The 15284-nt window shown below is 32.3% G+C and overlaps 2 protein-coding genes across 2 annotated transcripts; one reads left to right on the top strand and one right to left on the bottom strand.

Moving 5' to 3' along the window:
* The first annotated feature begins 2422 nt into the window (after positions 1-2422).
* LOC128391545 (trithorax group protein osa-like) lies at positions 2423-9230 on the top strand. The gene is made up of 3 exons (XM_053351452.1): positions 2423-4843; positions 6054-6821; positions 7044-9230. Exons 1-3 carry the CDS (start codon positions 4602-4604, stop codon positions 9181-9183), a joined length of 3150 nt encoding a protein of 1049 aa, XP_053207427.1. The 5' UTR covers positions 2423-4601; the 3' UTR covers positions 9184-9230.
* A 931-nt stretch (positions 9231-10161) lies between these two features.
* LOC128391531 (bone morphogenetic protein 2-A-like) lies at positions 10162-12119 on the bottom strand. The gene is made up of 3 exons (XM_053351436.1): positions 11286-12119; positions 10614-11208; positions 10162-10550 (listed from the first exon to the last, which is right to left on the bottom strand). Exon 1 carries the CDS (start codon positions 11990-11992, stop codon positions 11330-11332), a length of 663 nt encoding a protein of 220 aa, XP_053207411.1. The 5' UTR covers positions 11993-12119; the 3' UTR covers positions 10162-10550; positions 10614-11208; positions 11286-11329.
* Between the last annotated feature and the right edge of the window lie 3165 nt (positions 12120-15284).

Raw genomic sequence — 15284 nt, forward strand, 5'->3', positions numbered from 1 at the left:
AGATGGGAAATGTATCTTTCTTGATGATAATATTACAAGAAAATCATTCATCAGGAAAGATGAATAGACAAATCAGTGTGAGAGAGAAATGATGAAGATGAGGGAGAGCAGGGGGTTTAAGAAATAAGTTTCATTTGTTAACAAATGAATTAGCATCGTGGATATATGATCATTTTCATCATACTCAACATAAAACAACAATCAACAGATCAATCAAATTGATGAGAAAAAACAATCAGTAAATCGTCATGATTGAAATTAATTTCCCATCAAGATGATGGTGCAAAGGTGTTAGAAATATTCACATTAATTTTATTTACTCGTTACTTTTTCATCAATTAAAGGGTAACCTTGTTTTTTCAGGTGATTACAATCCCAATCAATTGATTGTTTACTAACAATACTTGCGTTTTTGTCGTTTATTAAATCTTGAATTAGCGTCAGAAGTAAAAAAATGTAACTTTATTTGATTTATTAATCATAATTAACCTTGATGATAATTGTTATGGTACAGAAATCATTCACTAATCAAGAAACAAGTAAAACCCAACGTAACAATTAAGATCATATCAGAAAAGCTCAATGAAAAAAACTTGTAAGTACGAATACTAATTAGACTAAAGTTAGATTAATTCAGTTTAGTTTCTTTCAAGGTAACAGTTTAGGTTAGGTATGATATTTATATTCAAATGATCAACATAATTATTACAATTAACTTAATAGTGTTTCCGGTTAACATTAACAACAGTGGTCTTGGTGTTTATTGAACGTTTCAACTCACTTTTGATTGGGTTGGTTAAGTTTTCTTAGTTATGAATATAAGTTAATTGTGATTAGGATGTGAAACCTTGAAGGCCTTTGTCAGATAATAATTAAAATCTAATTATTTGGTATGAAATAACAATTAATTGCTGGTATGATGATCAAGATCAATGATTAACTTTTTCCAACGTTTTTTTCTCACTCAAAATTTGTGTAGGTTTTTAAGTTTTGTTTTTTTTTCGTTTGTATTGTTTTGGATTAGACTCTTACATTGGACAGTATGAGAAGATAAAAAATTAAAGTAAACAAGCAGCAATCATAATTAAAATGAACAATCAAATTAATTGTTGATTGATTAGTAATTATGTTGATGTTAACCAGAGGGGAAATGATTAAGTTCAGTTTGTAATCACCAGCAAATGAATCAGTTCATTGACCAGAGAGTGGAAAAACGTAACATAAACAATTTAAATTGTTGATATAATTTGATGAATAATTGACAAGCAGAATCTGAAGATTGAGAAATTAAGAGTTCGAGCCGATACATTTTTTAAACAGTACCAAGTTTTTTCGAAAAGTTCGAGGTCCAGAATCTCTCAAACTTTTCACGTCTCGAAAATCAACCTGCGTCCATAACCTCTCTCTCTAGTACATGACTAGATCTTAGAAATCACTTGGAGCATAATCTTGTCACAGAATTGATTTTGCTCTTCAATCTGTTTTTGATTGATTTAAATTACAATCGTAATTATCTAATCATAAAGATCTACAAAAATAATGAGGCTTAATCATAATCGATAATGACGATGACCAGTGACAATCAAGCTAAGCCTGTTGATTGACAAGAAGTTGATTGTCAATTCCTGGTAAACTTTTTAATGATTATAATTATAACGGAGAATTGGTAAACGTTAATTCCGCAATTAGGAAACTATTATCGAGAATCGAGAAAAAAAAGTTTCTAATCCTTTATAAACTTTGATTAAAGCAAACTTTTTGTCTTCGAACTGGATTAGAACTTTTTTTCTTCTACTACTTTATCTTCCTTTGATTCAGTTAATTATGATAATTAATTGTTATGATACGATGGGAGGAACACCATGATAATCAGGAAAGGAAGACAATTAGAGAAATTGTCACTTCCCAAACATTTGATTCAAATAATCAATACATGATTAAGTCGAGATTAGAAGTGATTAAACATCAATGATGACTAATTCAAGTGATTAAGTTTCAATTCAAGTTTTGTGTGACCATTGGACAATAATAATAACAATTAAGTGTAACAATTTAGACTGTAAAGATGATTACAATTATTACAACATTGATTCTCTTGTAAGTATTATGAATTTTAATTAAAAATATACGATGATTAATTAACTGTTAACTGAACATATTTATGACCAACTGATTGAGAATTGAATTTAATTGTGATTCTTTGAGCTTTTCACTCTCATCAACAATTAGACTACATTAATTGTGATAGTTAACTTTCAATTAACTAAATTTCGTACTTAGTTAATTAATTAGCCATCATGATTAACTCAATTTTGAATGATTTATAGCTTTGAAAATCATTCAAAAAATAACTAACCAACAATTAAACAAAGTCAAAAGTTTCAACTTAAATTATGCACAATTTAATATTCAAACAATTAGCCAACTAAATTGATAAAAACTTGAGTCTTAGTTTAATCAATTGCTAATCATCAAACTATTGATCAATAAATACAAAAACAAGTTAATCAATCATGATGAATAAAAACTCAACATGATTGGCACTGATCAAGACAATCTGATTAACTAATAATCAAAATTTACTCAATTTACTTAATTAACTCAAGAGATTTAAACAGCTACTGTATGTTTTACTCTTCAAATAATTAACAAAATTGTAAATTGATTGATAAATGATCATGTTCTTGATTGAATTAGATTAAAGTTGATCATTAATTACTTCCAAATGGAGATCATCAGTTGATTCAATTGTAAATTAATGAGTTGAAAACAAACAACAATTAAGAAAATTTAAAACAAAAAGTTATGTTGATTAACGACTAACTACTAATTATGATTAAATATCAAAATCATGCATCGAAGTTACAATCAACTGTTCAAATCTTATCAACAATCAAAAAACATAATTAAATAAATGCAATTTAAGTTAATGTTAAAATTACTCAACCAAATTAGTTAATTGTTTCGGTAAAAAACCAAAGTAACAATATTAAACTCAATTAACAATCAATAATTGATCAAAATTTGGCAGAACTCATTTGATTAATGTGATTGATTGTGTGAACAATTAAAATCAATGATAATGACTATTAACCATTTAAACGTAACTTTTTTTCATTCATTTGATTGTGATGATTAGTTAAGGAGTGTATGTGAATGAATATAAACAATTGTATTAAAAAAATTGAATCAATGGAGATGAGCCAGATACAAGGAAGATAATTACTTAATCAGTTGATTAATATTATGATAAATTAACAGCAGGCTTAAGATTATCTGCTATTCAAATCATGATGAAAAAAACGTTGTGAATTCAAGTTTGTGGAAGAACAATTAAGAAAAAATTACTAAATAATCAATCAAATCAACACGAATCAATTGTATGAAAACCATTATGTTCATGATTGTGATTCAATGTTAATTGTTTCACTAATGGAAAGCACAATTTGAATTGATTGTGATCTTAATTGCTGAGAACTTAATTGAAATTGAAAGTTAGTAAAATGTGAAGGACCAACTTAATTAAACCCGACAAAAAAGATTTGCTAATTGTTTAAACAGTAGTTAATTTATCTAGAAATTAAACAATCAATATCATCTCCATAACAATTACAAAACTAATTGCGTAAAATTAACAAACAATTAGATGTTGATTAACAATAAACAGTGAAAATCATTGAAAAGTTTTTTTCTTGTTAATCAACTTAATTCAATTAACAATATCTCTCAATGTTGATGATTAATCAGAAAGTGATACAGGGATGAGGATGAAATTGATGAGCATCTTAAGGTTGATGTTAAATCAAAAGTAAAAAAATTAGGTTTATATTTGGTTGATCCTCAAGTTAATCCATCATTTAAGACTTAAAGAAACTTGTTAACAGGTTATTTAACTTAAATTGTTGTTAATTGTGTTGATAATTAAAGTTCTTAAAGTAGAAAAGGATGAATTTGATTGATGGATGATCAACGTTTATAATTTAACTGGATTTGTATTGATTGTTGTTTGTGTTGGGTCAATGATGTCAACGCGTTTCGATTAACAATTAGCTGACAATCAAACGAGACAAATAACAATAGAAAAAGAAAGAAAGAAAGAAAGAGAAAATTAAGATCAGGGGGAAAGGAAATTCGATTGAAATCGATACAATTTCTTAATTTAGAACGATAATCAAATAGTAATCAACTTGATTATCGTGATCTTCATTTTCATTTAATCAGTTGATCATCATTAGCTTCCAATTAAGTGAAACAACAAAACAAAATTCAGTGAAAAAGTTTTTCATTAACTATTAATATGATCAATTAATATCTATGGAAATGGTTAATATTTTTAATTGTTGTGATTTTTTCTTTTGCTGTGGTTCATTTGATTATTTAGTTAATTATGAAAATATCCAATTAGTTTTTTTGTGATTAATATGAAATTGAGTGATGCCAAATAAACATGGACAACAAATTAATATCATGGGGACAACAAGCACGACAATCAACTCAACAATTAGTGTTAATATTGCCAAATATTGATAATATCAAAGTGATACACTTTTAATTGTTGATTTGATTTTTCATTATTTAAGTTAATTTTTTGCTCTTTAAACATGAATCTAGCCAATATTTTTCAATTGTTAACAATTTATAACTTATTAACCTCAATGGACAGTTCACCTATGAGAGTGACCACAAGAACGGACAAAATACTGTCCAGATATAAACGGGATTTGACCTTACAACGACAGTTTCCAAGTGGGGCAATGGGGTTTCTAATGATGATGTTACCGTTATTACCGTTAGCTTTACGTAAGAGTAGGAGTTTTGCCGTTTTAATGCCGATTCCCGTTCCGTAAGTAAATTTGATCAAACCAACAACCAACTAACTGATTTAACATTGACTTGCTCATTGTTAAACCAACGATGACGATATTTATGGTTGATACACTGATCAAATCTAATTATCAACAATTATATGAAATATTCACTTGATACAACTTAAAGAGTTCATGTTATGGTAAATTGTTAAATGTTTGGATTCTCTGATTAGTTGATCCAGTTATTTTTAGATTCTGCTGTTTAGTTTATTATGATTATTCTGATGGTTAACATTTAATTCAATAGTATCAATAATATCAACGATTACATTGAATTTCTTGAATATGGAAAGTATTGAATTTAACATACGCTGGACAAATTATTGGCAAATCATCAAATTGATGATTAGTTTAAATTGTTTGCATGCCAATGATCAAGATTTGATTGATTTTTGCATTTGATTAGAAGAGATGGAGATTATATTGGAATAGACAAATTCCATAGAGATAATCTCCTTACAGAGTTAATCTTAGATTAACTGTTGTTAATAAAAGTTACAATTTAACTGATTGTATCAGTTGTTTAATCAGTTAGAATCGCTCAATTGGTTAACTTTTTGATTGTAAATTGATTTAGATTATTAAAACAAAACAATCTCATCAAATATCATCATTATAATTTGATTAACAATTGATCATGAGAATGTACAAGGATTGTAATTAAAAAAAGAAACAAAAAAATCTTCACTTTGATTGACAGAAATCAATCAAAATTGACTTATTAAGAGAGGAAGGATTGGGAAATAGAGAAGTAATTAAGAAACTGAATTAGATTGTTGATTGTTAAAACAATCAGGCTTTTATGGGAAAAGTTATCAAAATGGAGTTAAAGTTGTAAACCAAAAAAATTGATCGAAACAAGAAATAGACAATTAACAATAAAAAAATAGAATCATAAATATCGACAATTAAACGATGATGAGAAGGAGGAAATAGGTGAGCTAAGGAGCTTAGGAAAGTGTCACAACTTGTTGATCAGTCGTTTGATGATTATGTTCAAATTAACGTTAACTAACATGGTGAATTTGTTTTAATTGTATTTTTGTTGATCGCTTCTTGTTAATTGTGTTGTAAATTAACTAATCCAATGGTATTAATTGCACCCTTTTTTAAATTATGGTTATTTCGTTATCTTGAATTGTGGCGTAATAATAACGGTCAAAATGGATTCGATGGATTTTTCAGTATGAGAAATCAACAACCACCAACAATTCAGAAAGGAGGAGGAAACTCTGATTTAATGTTAATGATGATGATGATGATGTCGATGATGAAAAACATGGATGGTAAACCCTCTCATCCATGGGGTACAGTCAGTAACTGGCCTCCACCACCAAACCCTAACCCTTGGCCTTCACAACCAGCTAAAGATCCCTGGCCAACAACAACTCCGGCTCCAGATCCTTGGCCCTCACCGGCAAAAGATCCTTGGCCTACAACCACCCCAACACCTGACCCATGGTCAACAAAACCACCAGATCCATGGGCAAGTAAACCCTCAGATCCATGGGGCAATAAGCCTTCTGACCCTTGGCCATCAAAACCAGCCGATCCATGGCCTGCTAAGCCTGCCGATCCATGGGCTAAACCAAGTAATCCGTGGGAGACAAAACCCTCAAACCCTTGGGAACAAGGTAAACCGTCAAATCCATGGGATCAAACGGCTAAACCAACGGGTAACCCTTGGGATCAGGGGAAACAGCCGAGTAATCCATGGGATCAATGGAAAGGTGGTGCTGCTAATCTTTGGGATCAACTTAAAAACGTCGGGAATCCTTGGAAACAACCATCTAACCCATGGAATCCAATTGATAATTCGAACCGTAAATCATCACCCGATTGGGGTTATGGTGATAGTGATCAATATGCTGCGATGATGAATCAAATGGCTAATATGCTAAAATATTATATGAAAAATATGACAACCACAACACCGGCGCCCGCAGGAAAAATGTAAGTTTTCGAATGATTCAGAAAAATAGAAAATTATCGAAAAGTTAATGAGCTTGACTGACATTGGCATTAACTCTCATTCTCTCTATTAACTACTAAAGTAAATACTAAATCTGTAATGTTCCGTATTCCAAGTAAGGTCTTTTGTTTCTCTATTTAAAAATTTTACGAATCAATGAATCATATATTAATATAGACAAGTTTTTTTCTGCTTGACCATAGGGAGGATTGTCCAAAGTGTAATGTACAGGTTAATATTAACAACTCGAATGCATCGCCTCGTCACAATCAAACTCAAACGACAAGTTATGGAGTCAAGAAAAGATCGAAAGAGGCAAAAATCGCGGGAACACCAGGTGATCCAGTCTCTGAAGCACCAATTGATGATGGAGCTACTGCTGGTCCACCAGTCGATGCTCCACCCGAAGGTGTTGATGAAAATGCTCCATTTGATCCAAATAATCCTGATCAACCACCTATTCCAGAAGACCCTTCGTTGGTTGATGGCGGAGGTGGTGGTGAGGATGTTGATCTGGACGGTGATGGTTTTCGTGATCCTACTGGACAACAAGTATCCCGATTTGGTCAACAAAGACAAAATTTAGCTCATCGACGTCGAGATAAAGGAGCTCGTCGACTTAATGGACATTCACTAGGAAGACCGATGATTTTACCTCATGAGCCTTATAATGGTGTTCGATACGCTGTACCAAAGAGCAAATTACACGAAAGATCGCAAATGAAGTCAATTCAATATCTACCTCCAACACCTCAACAACAACCTCATCCACCATCCTCATCACCTTTTACTCCCCATCAAATACTATTACATCCTCCACAAGGCCCAGCGTTCATGTCTCCAGCTATGGTTCCCGTGGCTCAACCAGGTTACCCTGGACGAGCAGTCGTTTACACTCAAGATTTACCCAATACATTTGGACTACAACAGCAACAACAACCAGTTAATCAGCCTCAACCTTATTATCAAGTTCCAAATATTCAAGGTGGAGCATTTGTTCCCGCAGGGTCAACAAGAGGAAATTACAATCAAATTAGTCAACAACTTCCAAATCAACAACTACCTCAGTCTGGAACAGCACAATACGATGATTCTCAATATGAGATAATAAAAAACTCAGAATCACAGAGGGAAAGTGATTATTCACATGATAAACCGAAATCAACTCTTGAATCTGAAACGAAAATTCATCAAGGCAAAATAACCCTTTTGTCTAACTCAAACCCTGAAGATTATAATACTCAGCATGGTGGAGATTCAGTTGATCAAACAGGATCAATTGTTATTGGAAAACCAGTCCTGGGTAAACCTCCGCGAACCCATAAAGCACCAATGGAATACCGAGCATTCATTGAAAACAATAATAATGTTGACGGGACATCATCGACAACATTTTCGTCAACTCAAACCAACAAAGAATCATCAAATTTGATGAAGACGTCAATTAATTCACGAATGGATTATGAGAGTGAAAAATCAACAAGCATAACAACAGCTAATCCACCAGTTTATATTCAACAAAGATCATCACAAGATGAATCTCAAGAAACAATTAACGATACTAATAACAATCAAAATAATAATAGGATGATGATAATGCGAAATAATATAATCAGAGAGTCTTTACCATCATCAGCATCTCAACCCAGACCATTATCAACATTATCTTCCTCATTATCTTCATCATTAAATTCAACAAGAAAAGCATTGAGAGATGATAGGGATAATTTTCGTGCCAATGGCCCCTCGCCATCACCATTAACAGCAACCTTATCATCAACAACAGTTCCTTCCAAGCCCAATTTTCGTGTCGATGACCGATCTAAGCAGCTTGGATCGGACGCTATTAGCCCAACCTCCTCTAATGGAATCGAATCTTCATCATCATCATCAACAACAACAACACCAAAATCTATCATCCCTAATATCGGAGGCGATTATGGTTCCACCAACTCATCAACAGTCTTCTATACCTTTCCATTATCCATTGAATCATCATCTTCATCCGAGTCAAGGTTTCCCGATTCAACAACGACGCCCAATGTTCAATCCTATTCAGCCTTTTCCACACCCGCCGCCGTTTATGAGGCAAAATTTATTGACAACTATGAAAAATACGATCCGTATGTTGACCAAAAAATGGTTCACCATATTGGTCAAGAAAATGGCACTTATCTTTGGAAAGAAATTAGCAATCACATTAACAAAGATAACATTAGCAATTATCTTTCGGAGTATAATTCTCAAACTGCTTCGACATTACCAACGACCATATCTATTGGTAGGGTAATTGATTATGATCAAGTTAACAATGAAAGTAAAACTATTGGTAAAAATACTTAAAAAATGATAAAAAGTAATGATAATAAAAAAAAGTAACTTTAAATTAATCCAAATCTGGGCTAATCCTTTATTTAGATTGATTATTATCATTATCTTGTTAGTCTAACCTTGATAAGTATCAATGATAAATTGATAGATTAAGAAAAAGAAGGTTAAAAGATCACCTGTGTTAATATCTACTGATTGTTGTAACAATTAGTAGTTTGTTGTTTTCAAAACCTATGACGACAATAAAGACAAAAGGATACGTCGTGAGTGATTTACACGAGGACTTGATTGACATTTTCTATTCATATTCACCGTTAAAGGTAAAGGAGATTCAGGGAGAATTGAAATATTGGTAAAATAAAGCAAATTAGTTCTCACATGTTCACAGTTTAGGTCATCTTAAAATCCACTCCTTTAAGAAAAGAAATGAGAACTTAATCATGTTGAAGAGAAAAAAGAACAAAAAATTCAACATCAACATTACATGACCACAACAACTTATCTTGGAAAGTACAACAAACAAAAGAGAAACAAAAAAAAAGATGAACAACAAATGACCACATATAATTTTTAAATCGTTTGAAAGTAAACGAACTAATTGTGATGGAAAATCAAAATCACCAATTAGATGATTAAAAATTCCTAATGAAAAAGAAGAAAATTTTAGAAGAATATAAAAAGGTGAGACTTACCCAGAAAATAAAATTATAGATGAGAACAATATATTTAACAAATGAAATAACCATTTTGGAAATTAAATTTTGAAGATTTTCTCAATTAATGCAAAGGTAAATATTGTTAATCAAACAAAATCAAACAGGTAGAATTCAAATAACCAGAGAAGATGAAGAAAAAAAAACCAACTGATTCTAAATGTTTTCCAAATGAGATTTTTTTCTCCACTTTTTTTTACACTTTTTGTTTTTTTGTGGTTACAAACATCAAAACACTTAAAAGATGAGGATTCTGTTAATTGTGAACACACAGAGAGAATAAATTAAATATTTTCTCACCAAGATGAAAAATTTTTTTTAATTCTAAACTGATTGCAAAAACTACAAATTCAGAAAAGGAAATTAAATGTTTCCAACTTGACGTTTCTATAAAAAATGGAAAAGTTTTTTCAAAATCCAAACTTGTCTCCATCTATCGACCTCATAAGAAGCTATTCTTTTTGAAGTCTGCCGCCATCTAACGGAAAATTTGGTATTCTTTTGAAGGATTGAATAATAAAAGATTAGGATCTTTAATTGACTTCAATGAAGCGATGTAACTTTTTCTTTATATTTAGTTTGGTCGCATTTTCTTCAACAGATCTTCGCACACTTCTAACAGTAGCTTTTTTCCCTGTTCCAAGAACACCAGCAAGATAAAGGCACCTTATTAAAAGAAAAACGGAGAATAAGAAGTGATGAGCATTGGAAGAAAACACAGAAACTTACCCTCCAGTTTGCGCAGTAAATTGAGTGATAATGAAATCATGCAAATGATGAACTCTCGTGATCTCAGTCATTGTTTTATATTCAATCTTTTTGTCAACGTGAAAATATTTCTTTACATTTTGTCTCAGTTTTATTGTATCTCTTTCTCTCTCTCTCTCTCTTTCTCTCTTTTTTTCTTAACAATTTTATCCTTTAACACACTTTATTGTTAACACCTCATGGTAAACATGATTGGAGTGAAAACCACTCTCAATAATAATTGTAGTCTACGTGTGGATCCTGATGCTGAAGTGGTTTATGTCAATGTCCCCAAATTGGAAGGGGACAATGTTTACTTTAACACCAACAGTAGTTTCAGTAAAATCGAGAAAATAATCGACTATAAATGGCCAAAAACTCGAAACACAAATTGGTTAACTGTCCATCAGACGAAACCTTTTATTGCTTATGTTCTTTTGCCTGATTTTCAAGAATCTAGTCGTCTTAGTCGATCAGTCGAAGAGCTCGATCCACAAAAGCAAATTGTTCGCATTATGAATTATCACAAAGAGGGAATAATTTCTTTAAGTTTAAAGTGTTTGTGTTTGTGTCCTTGCTGTGTAAGAGGAAGAAAAATACAAGATTAGAAAAGATAATTGGCTTGATGAAATGGTAGAAAAGATGGAAACTTACTAATTGTTTATGGCAGTGATATTACATTTGAGTAAATTGTCCTTTTATCGACATCCACAAGCTTCAACTACCATGTCTTGATAATTTTTAAGAACAACTTTCCCATGTTCATCAACGTATAAAATTGATATCGATGAAAGTTCAGTGGGAACACAACAAGATTTTTGTACCTTATTGGGTGTAAATGAATTAACTAAATTTTGGACGATCGCATGATTAGTTGCATTGTGACTGTCGTTGAGGACGTAAGGACATTCACCGACACAATAGAAGGCTTGGTAACCCAAAGGTGCGACAATCCAATCGTTCCAACCGACCTCACTGAAATCGACATAAAGTGAATTCCGTCGGCAAGTAGTTTTACGATTTTTACGCCGATTTTTACGACCATTAGGTGGTTTACTTAATCTTTTAATACGATCTAACACTTCAATTGTACTACTACTTGGATCGGGAACCAGAGGGGAAGAGTTTCGTAAGTTTCTACTGTCAACTGGTTTAGCATTTCGATTAAAATTATTTATATAAATAAATTTATCATGCTGGATAGAATTAAAATTTGTAGAATTAAGGCAAAATTGATCAAATAAATTAGATTCTGGATGTGAAACTGTTGGAGCAGTTGATGAATTTTTTGGCAATGAAATTAACATGATAACAATTTCAATGTATAAAAAAGTTGTAACAAAGGTCAATTGGATACTCATTATGATTTGATTACAGAGTAAATATTTAACAAAAAGGATGAAGGAAACACAATTGATAAAGATCACAATTAATATTAACAAGAAAAAAAAGGAAAATAAATAAAAATAAAAATCAGAAAAAATAAATTGATAAAAAATGTAAACAAAAAAATGAAAAAACGAAAATCCTAAAGATCAGATACTTCCATTGACCAGTATCGATATTAAATCGATATTTTGAAATTCTAATTTAATCAAAAGGGGAATTACAATTTAATTTTTACATTTTAATTCTTTGTAATGGTAATTTGTTTTTTCATTTAATTTAAAGTGTTTAAATTAACGGTTGAAAGTTGATTGGAAATTGATGAAAATAGTTTTTCTTTGGGACTCGGTGGATAAGCCATCGGATCTTCGGCTTCACCGATTTGCTTTCAGCTTAACGGCTTCGATCAACTGGTTAAGTGGCTACAAAAAATCATCGGTTTGATTATTTGTTGTAATCATTTGCTTTTTTGTTTAATTTTATAATTTATTGATTGTTCACTTTTAGCGTGTCTTTCATTCAACTCTTGTTCACCTTAATTTTTGCTCTCGTGATCTCAGTCATTGTTTTATATTCAATCTTTTTGTCAACGTGAAAATATTTCTTTACATTTTGTCTCAGTTTTATTGTATCTCTTTCTCTCTCTCTCTTTCTCTCTTTTTTTCTTAACAATTTTATCCTTTAACACACTTTATTGTTAACACCTCATGGTAAACATGATTGGAGTGAAAACCACTCTCAATAATAATTGTAGTCTACGTGTGGATCCTGATGCTGAAGTGGTTTATGTCAATGTCCCCAAATTGGAAGGGGACAATGTTTACTTTAACACCAACAGTAGTTTCAGTAAAATCGAGAAAATAATCGACTATAAATGGCCAAAAACTCGAAACACAAATTGGTTAACTGTCCATCAGACGAAACCTTTTATTGCTTATGTTCTTTTGCCTGATTTTCAAGAATCTAGTCGTCTTAGTCGATCAGTCGAAGAGCTCGATCCACAAAAGCAAATTGTTCGCATTATGAACTACAACAACCAGAAAAGGTTCCTTGTTAAGCCAGGATTCTCCACTACAATTGCCGATCTTGCATTTGCTTATGTTACCATGTCAAATCGTAATGATGATAAATTAGCAGTAGTTGATCGATTTGCCAATGTCGTCATCTACAGTTTCACTGTCATTAATGATACTTACAAGTCATTTGAACTTTTAAAAATCGTATCTGAGGTTGGTGTCCCTTTCTCTGAGGTCAGACTTGCTTGGTGTCCTGGTTACGTTGTAGATGATGAAGATTTCGGAATGAATTTGGCCATATCATATGACAATACCATTGAAGTTTATGATGTTGGGCGTTTTGCAGAAAAAGGCTTCTGTCACATCTCCAAAGAAGAGTTAGAACTCTCAACTCCTGAAAGGAAATTGATCAAAGAATCTGGGTGTGAACCAATAATTACTCTCGCATTATCTAATGATTTAGCAATGATATGTTCTGCTTCTAAAGACAATCGAGTTCGATTTTATCAATTTGAAGATGAAGAAGTTCGCCTCGTTCATACATGGGAACCAGAATGGCTCACGGGTGGTAATTTGAGTTGTATCTTTTTCCTTGATGATTTCAATGAATTACTCAAAGACCAAGACCGAGGTATTTGGGGTTATATTTTCGTTGGAACCTCAAATGGAGAAATAACAATTTGGGAATCCAATCATTGGCGACCCATTCAAAAGGTTGTTCTCAGTTTTCCCGACGAAGAGCCTTCCAACATTACCTACAGAATCGATTTAACATCTCAAGTTATCATCGCTATTCAAGAAAAGACTGGTTTCCTTCTGCATTTAGAATTTCTCGACGGTGGAAGATGTGGAGTAGATGAAAGTGACAAATCTCTTCTCGTTAAACAGCCTCGAATCAAGAAAATTACCCGATTTCAACTGTACAATCCAATTCTCTCCTTTACCGTGAAAAGACCAAATCCTTCTCAGATTGAGATTTTCTGGTTAACCCAGAAAACCATCGAGAAATGTTTAGTTGATGTTGACAGTCTAGTGATCGATGAAAATGCAGAAAACACTTTCCTCTCCAGGTATAATATATCAAATATTAGCCAAGAGTATGATTCAAAACGATCATCACTATTGTTTCAAAATATGAGTATTAATGGAGCTGATGTTGAATCTGTTGGCAATGACTCATCGAGACGATCTCTTCCATCTTATGAGCAAACTCCACCTGTTACCCTGGCAGATATTTTCAATAACACGAGTACTATTTCCGAATCAGGAGCATCTGGTTTAGCTGTTGGTGGATCCGGAAATAAAACATCTAATGAACCAAAATCCATTTCTGGTGGTCATTCAATGAATGACCCAATGAGCCAGCGTCAAACCAGTTCACCTACAAGTCGAGAGGTGGCAAATTATCTCGACGATGAAAAGGTTCATCCTAGAAAATCAAACCTCAAGGTGTATCAAGATATGCTTAGAATGGAACCACCAAGTGAAATGAATGTTCCTCCAACCAAGATACTTAATATCGATCCAAGAGTTCAACATCCCATCAGTTCAGTGCCTTACGAGCCTTTACCTAAAGATCTCGCCAAGGAAGGGATGTTAAAAGCCCTGGAATCAAATCTTATTGACCGTTTTAACCTTAAAGTGGACAGTCTTCAGAGTGAAATGTCCAAGATAAGCGATGACATTGAGAGTCTTCGTAATGAAGTTAAAGATCCGTCACAATTAAAAGCCGCTAATAAGATTGTCGATGTTTTAGTTAAAAAGCTGATGCATCAAATGAACGGAATGTTCGCAAAAGGATTGGAAGAATTTATGGGACAAATTCGATCTGAAATAACACCAACAATAAACACCATTAACCAGTGTAAAAATGATTTTAATTCACAAGTTACATCAATGGAGAAACAGATGAAACAATGTGAAGCTCAGATTACCGAGCTACGTAAAGAAGTGGCTGAATGTAGTAAAAATCAAAGCGAAATAATCGCCCAATTAAGATTCCAACAACAACAACTTCACGCTGTTTCACCGATACCAATGGGTCTTCGTCATCAGTTGATGAACACAACACCGACACCAAACAAACAACCTTTTAGTCCAATGGTGATATTTCAATCGGAGGAAGAGAAAAGGAAAAAAGCTGAACTCGAAAAGGCCAATCGATTAGTTCAAATGTGGAGTAAGATCCGAAGTAACGATAGAAAACAAATACTCGATGGTATTTGTCAAGCCTTCGAACTCAAAGATCCAA

Source organism: Panonychus citri, unplaced genomic scaffold (genome assembly GCF_014898815.1).
Source record: "Panonychus citri isolate SS breed McGregor unplaced genomic scaffold, ASM1489881v1 Contig00134, whole genome shotgun sequence".
In the NCBI taxonomy this organism is placed as follows: domain Eukaryota; kingdom Metazoa; phylum Arthropoda; class Arachnida; order Trombidiformes; family Tetranychidae; genus Panonychus; species Panonychus citri.

What these genes read in the sequence shown, in the direction of transcription:
- LOC128391531 (XM_053351436.1), bottom strand. Translation starts at nt 11,992, where the DNA reads ATGAGTATCCAATTGACCTTTGTTACAACTTTTTTATACATTGAAATT.
- LOC128391545 (XM_053351452.1), top strand. Translation starts at nt 4,602, where the DNA reads ATGAATCTAGCCAATATTTTTCAATTGTTAACAATTTATAACTTATTA. An exon ending in TTAATGCCGATTCCCGTTCC is followed by an intron (nt 4,844 to 6,053) that starts GTAAGTAAATTT and finishes TGGATTTTTCAG; the next exon opens with TATGAGAAATCAACAACCAC. An exon ending in CCGGCGCCCGCAGGAAAAAT is followed by an intron (nt 6,822 to 7,043) that starts GTAAGTTTTCGA and finishes GCTTGACCATAG; the next exon opens with GGAGGATTGTCCAAAGTGTA.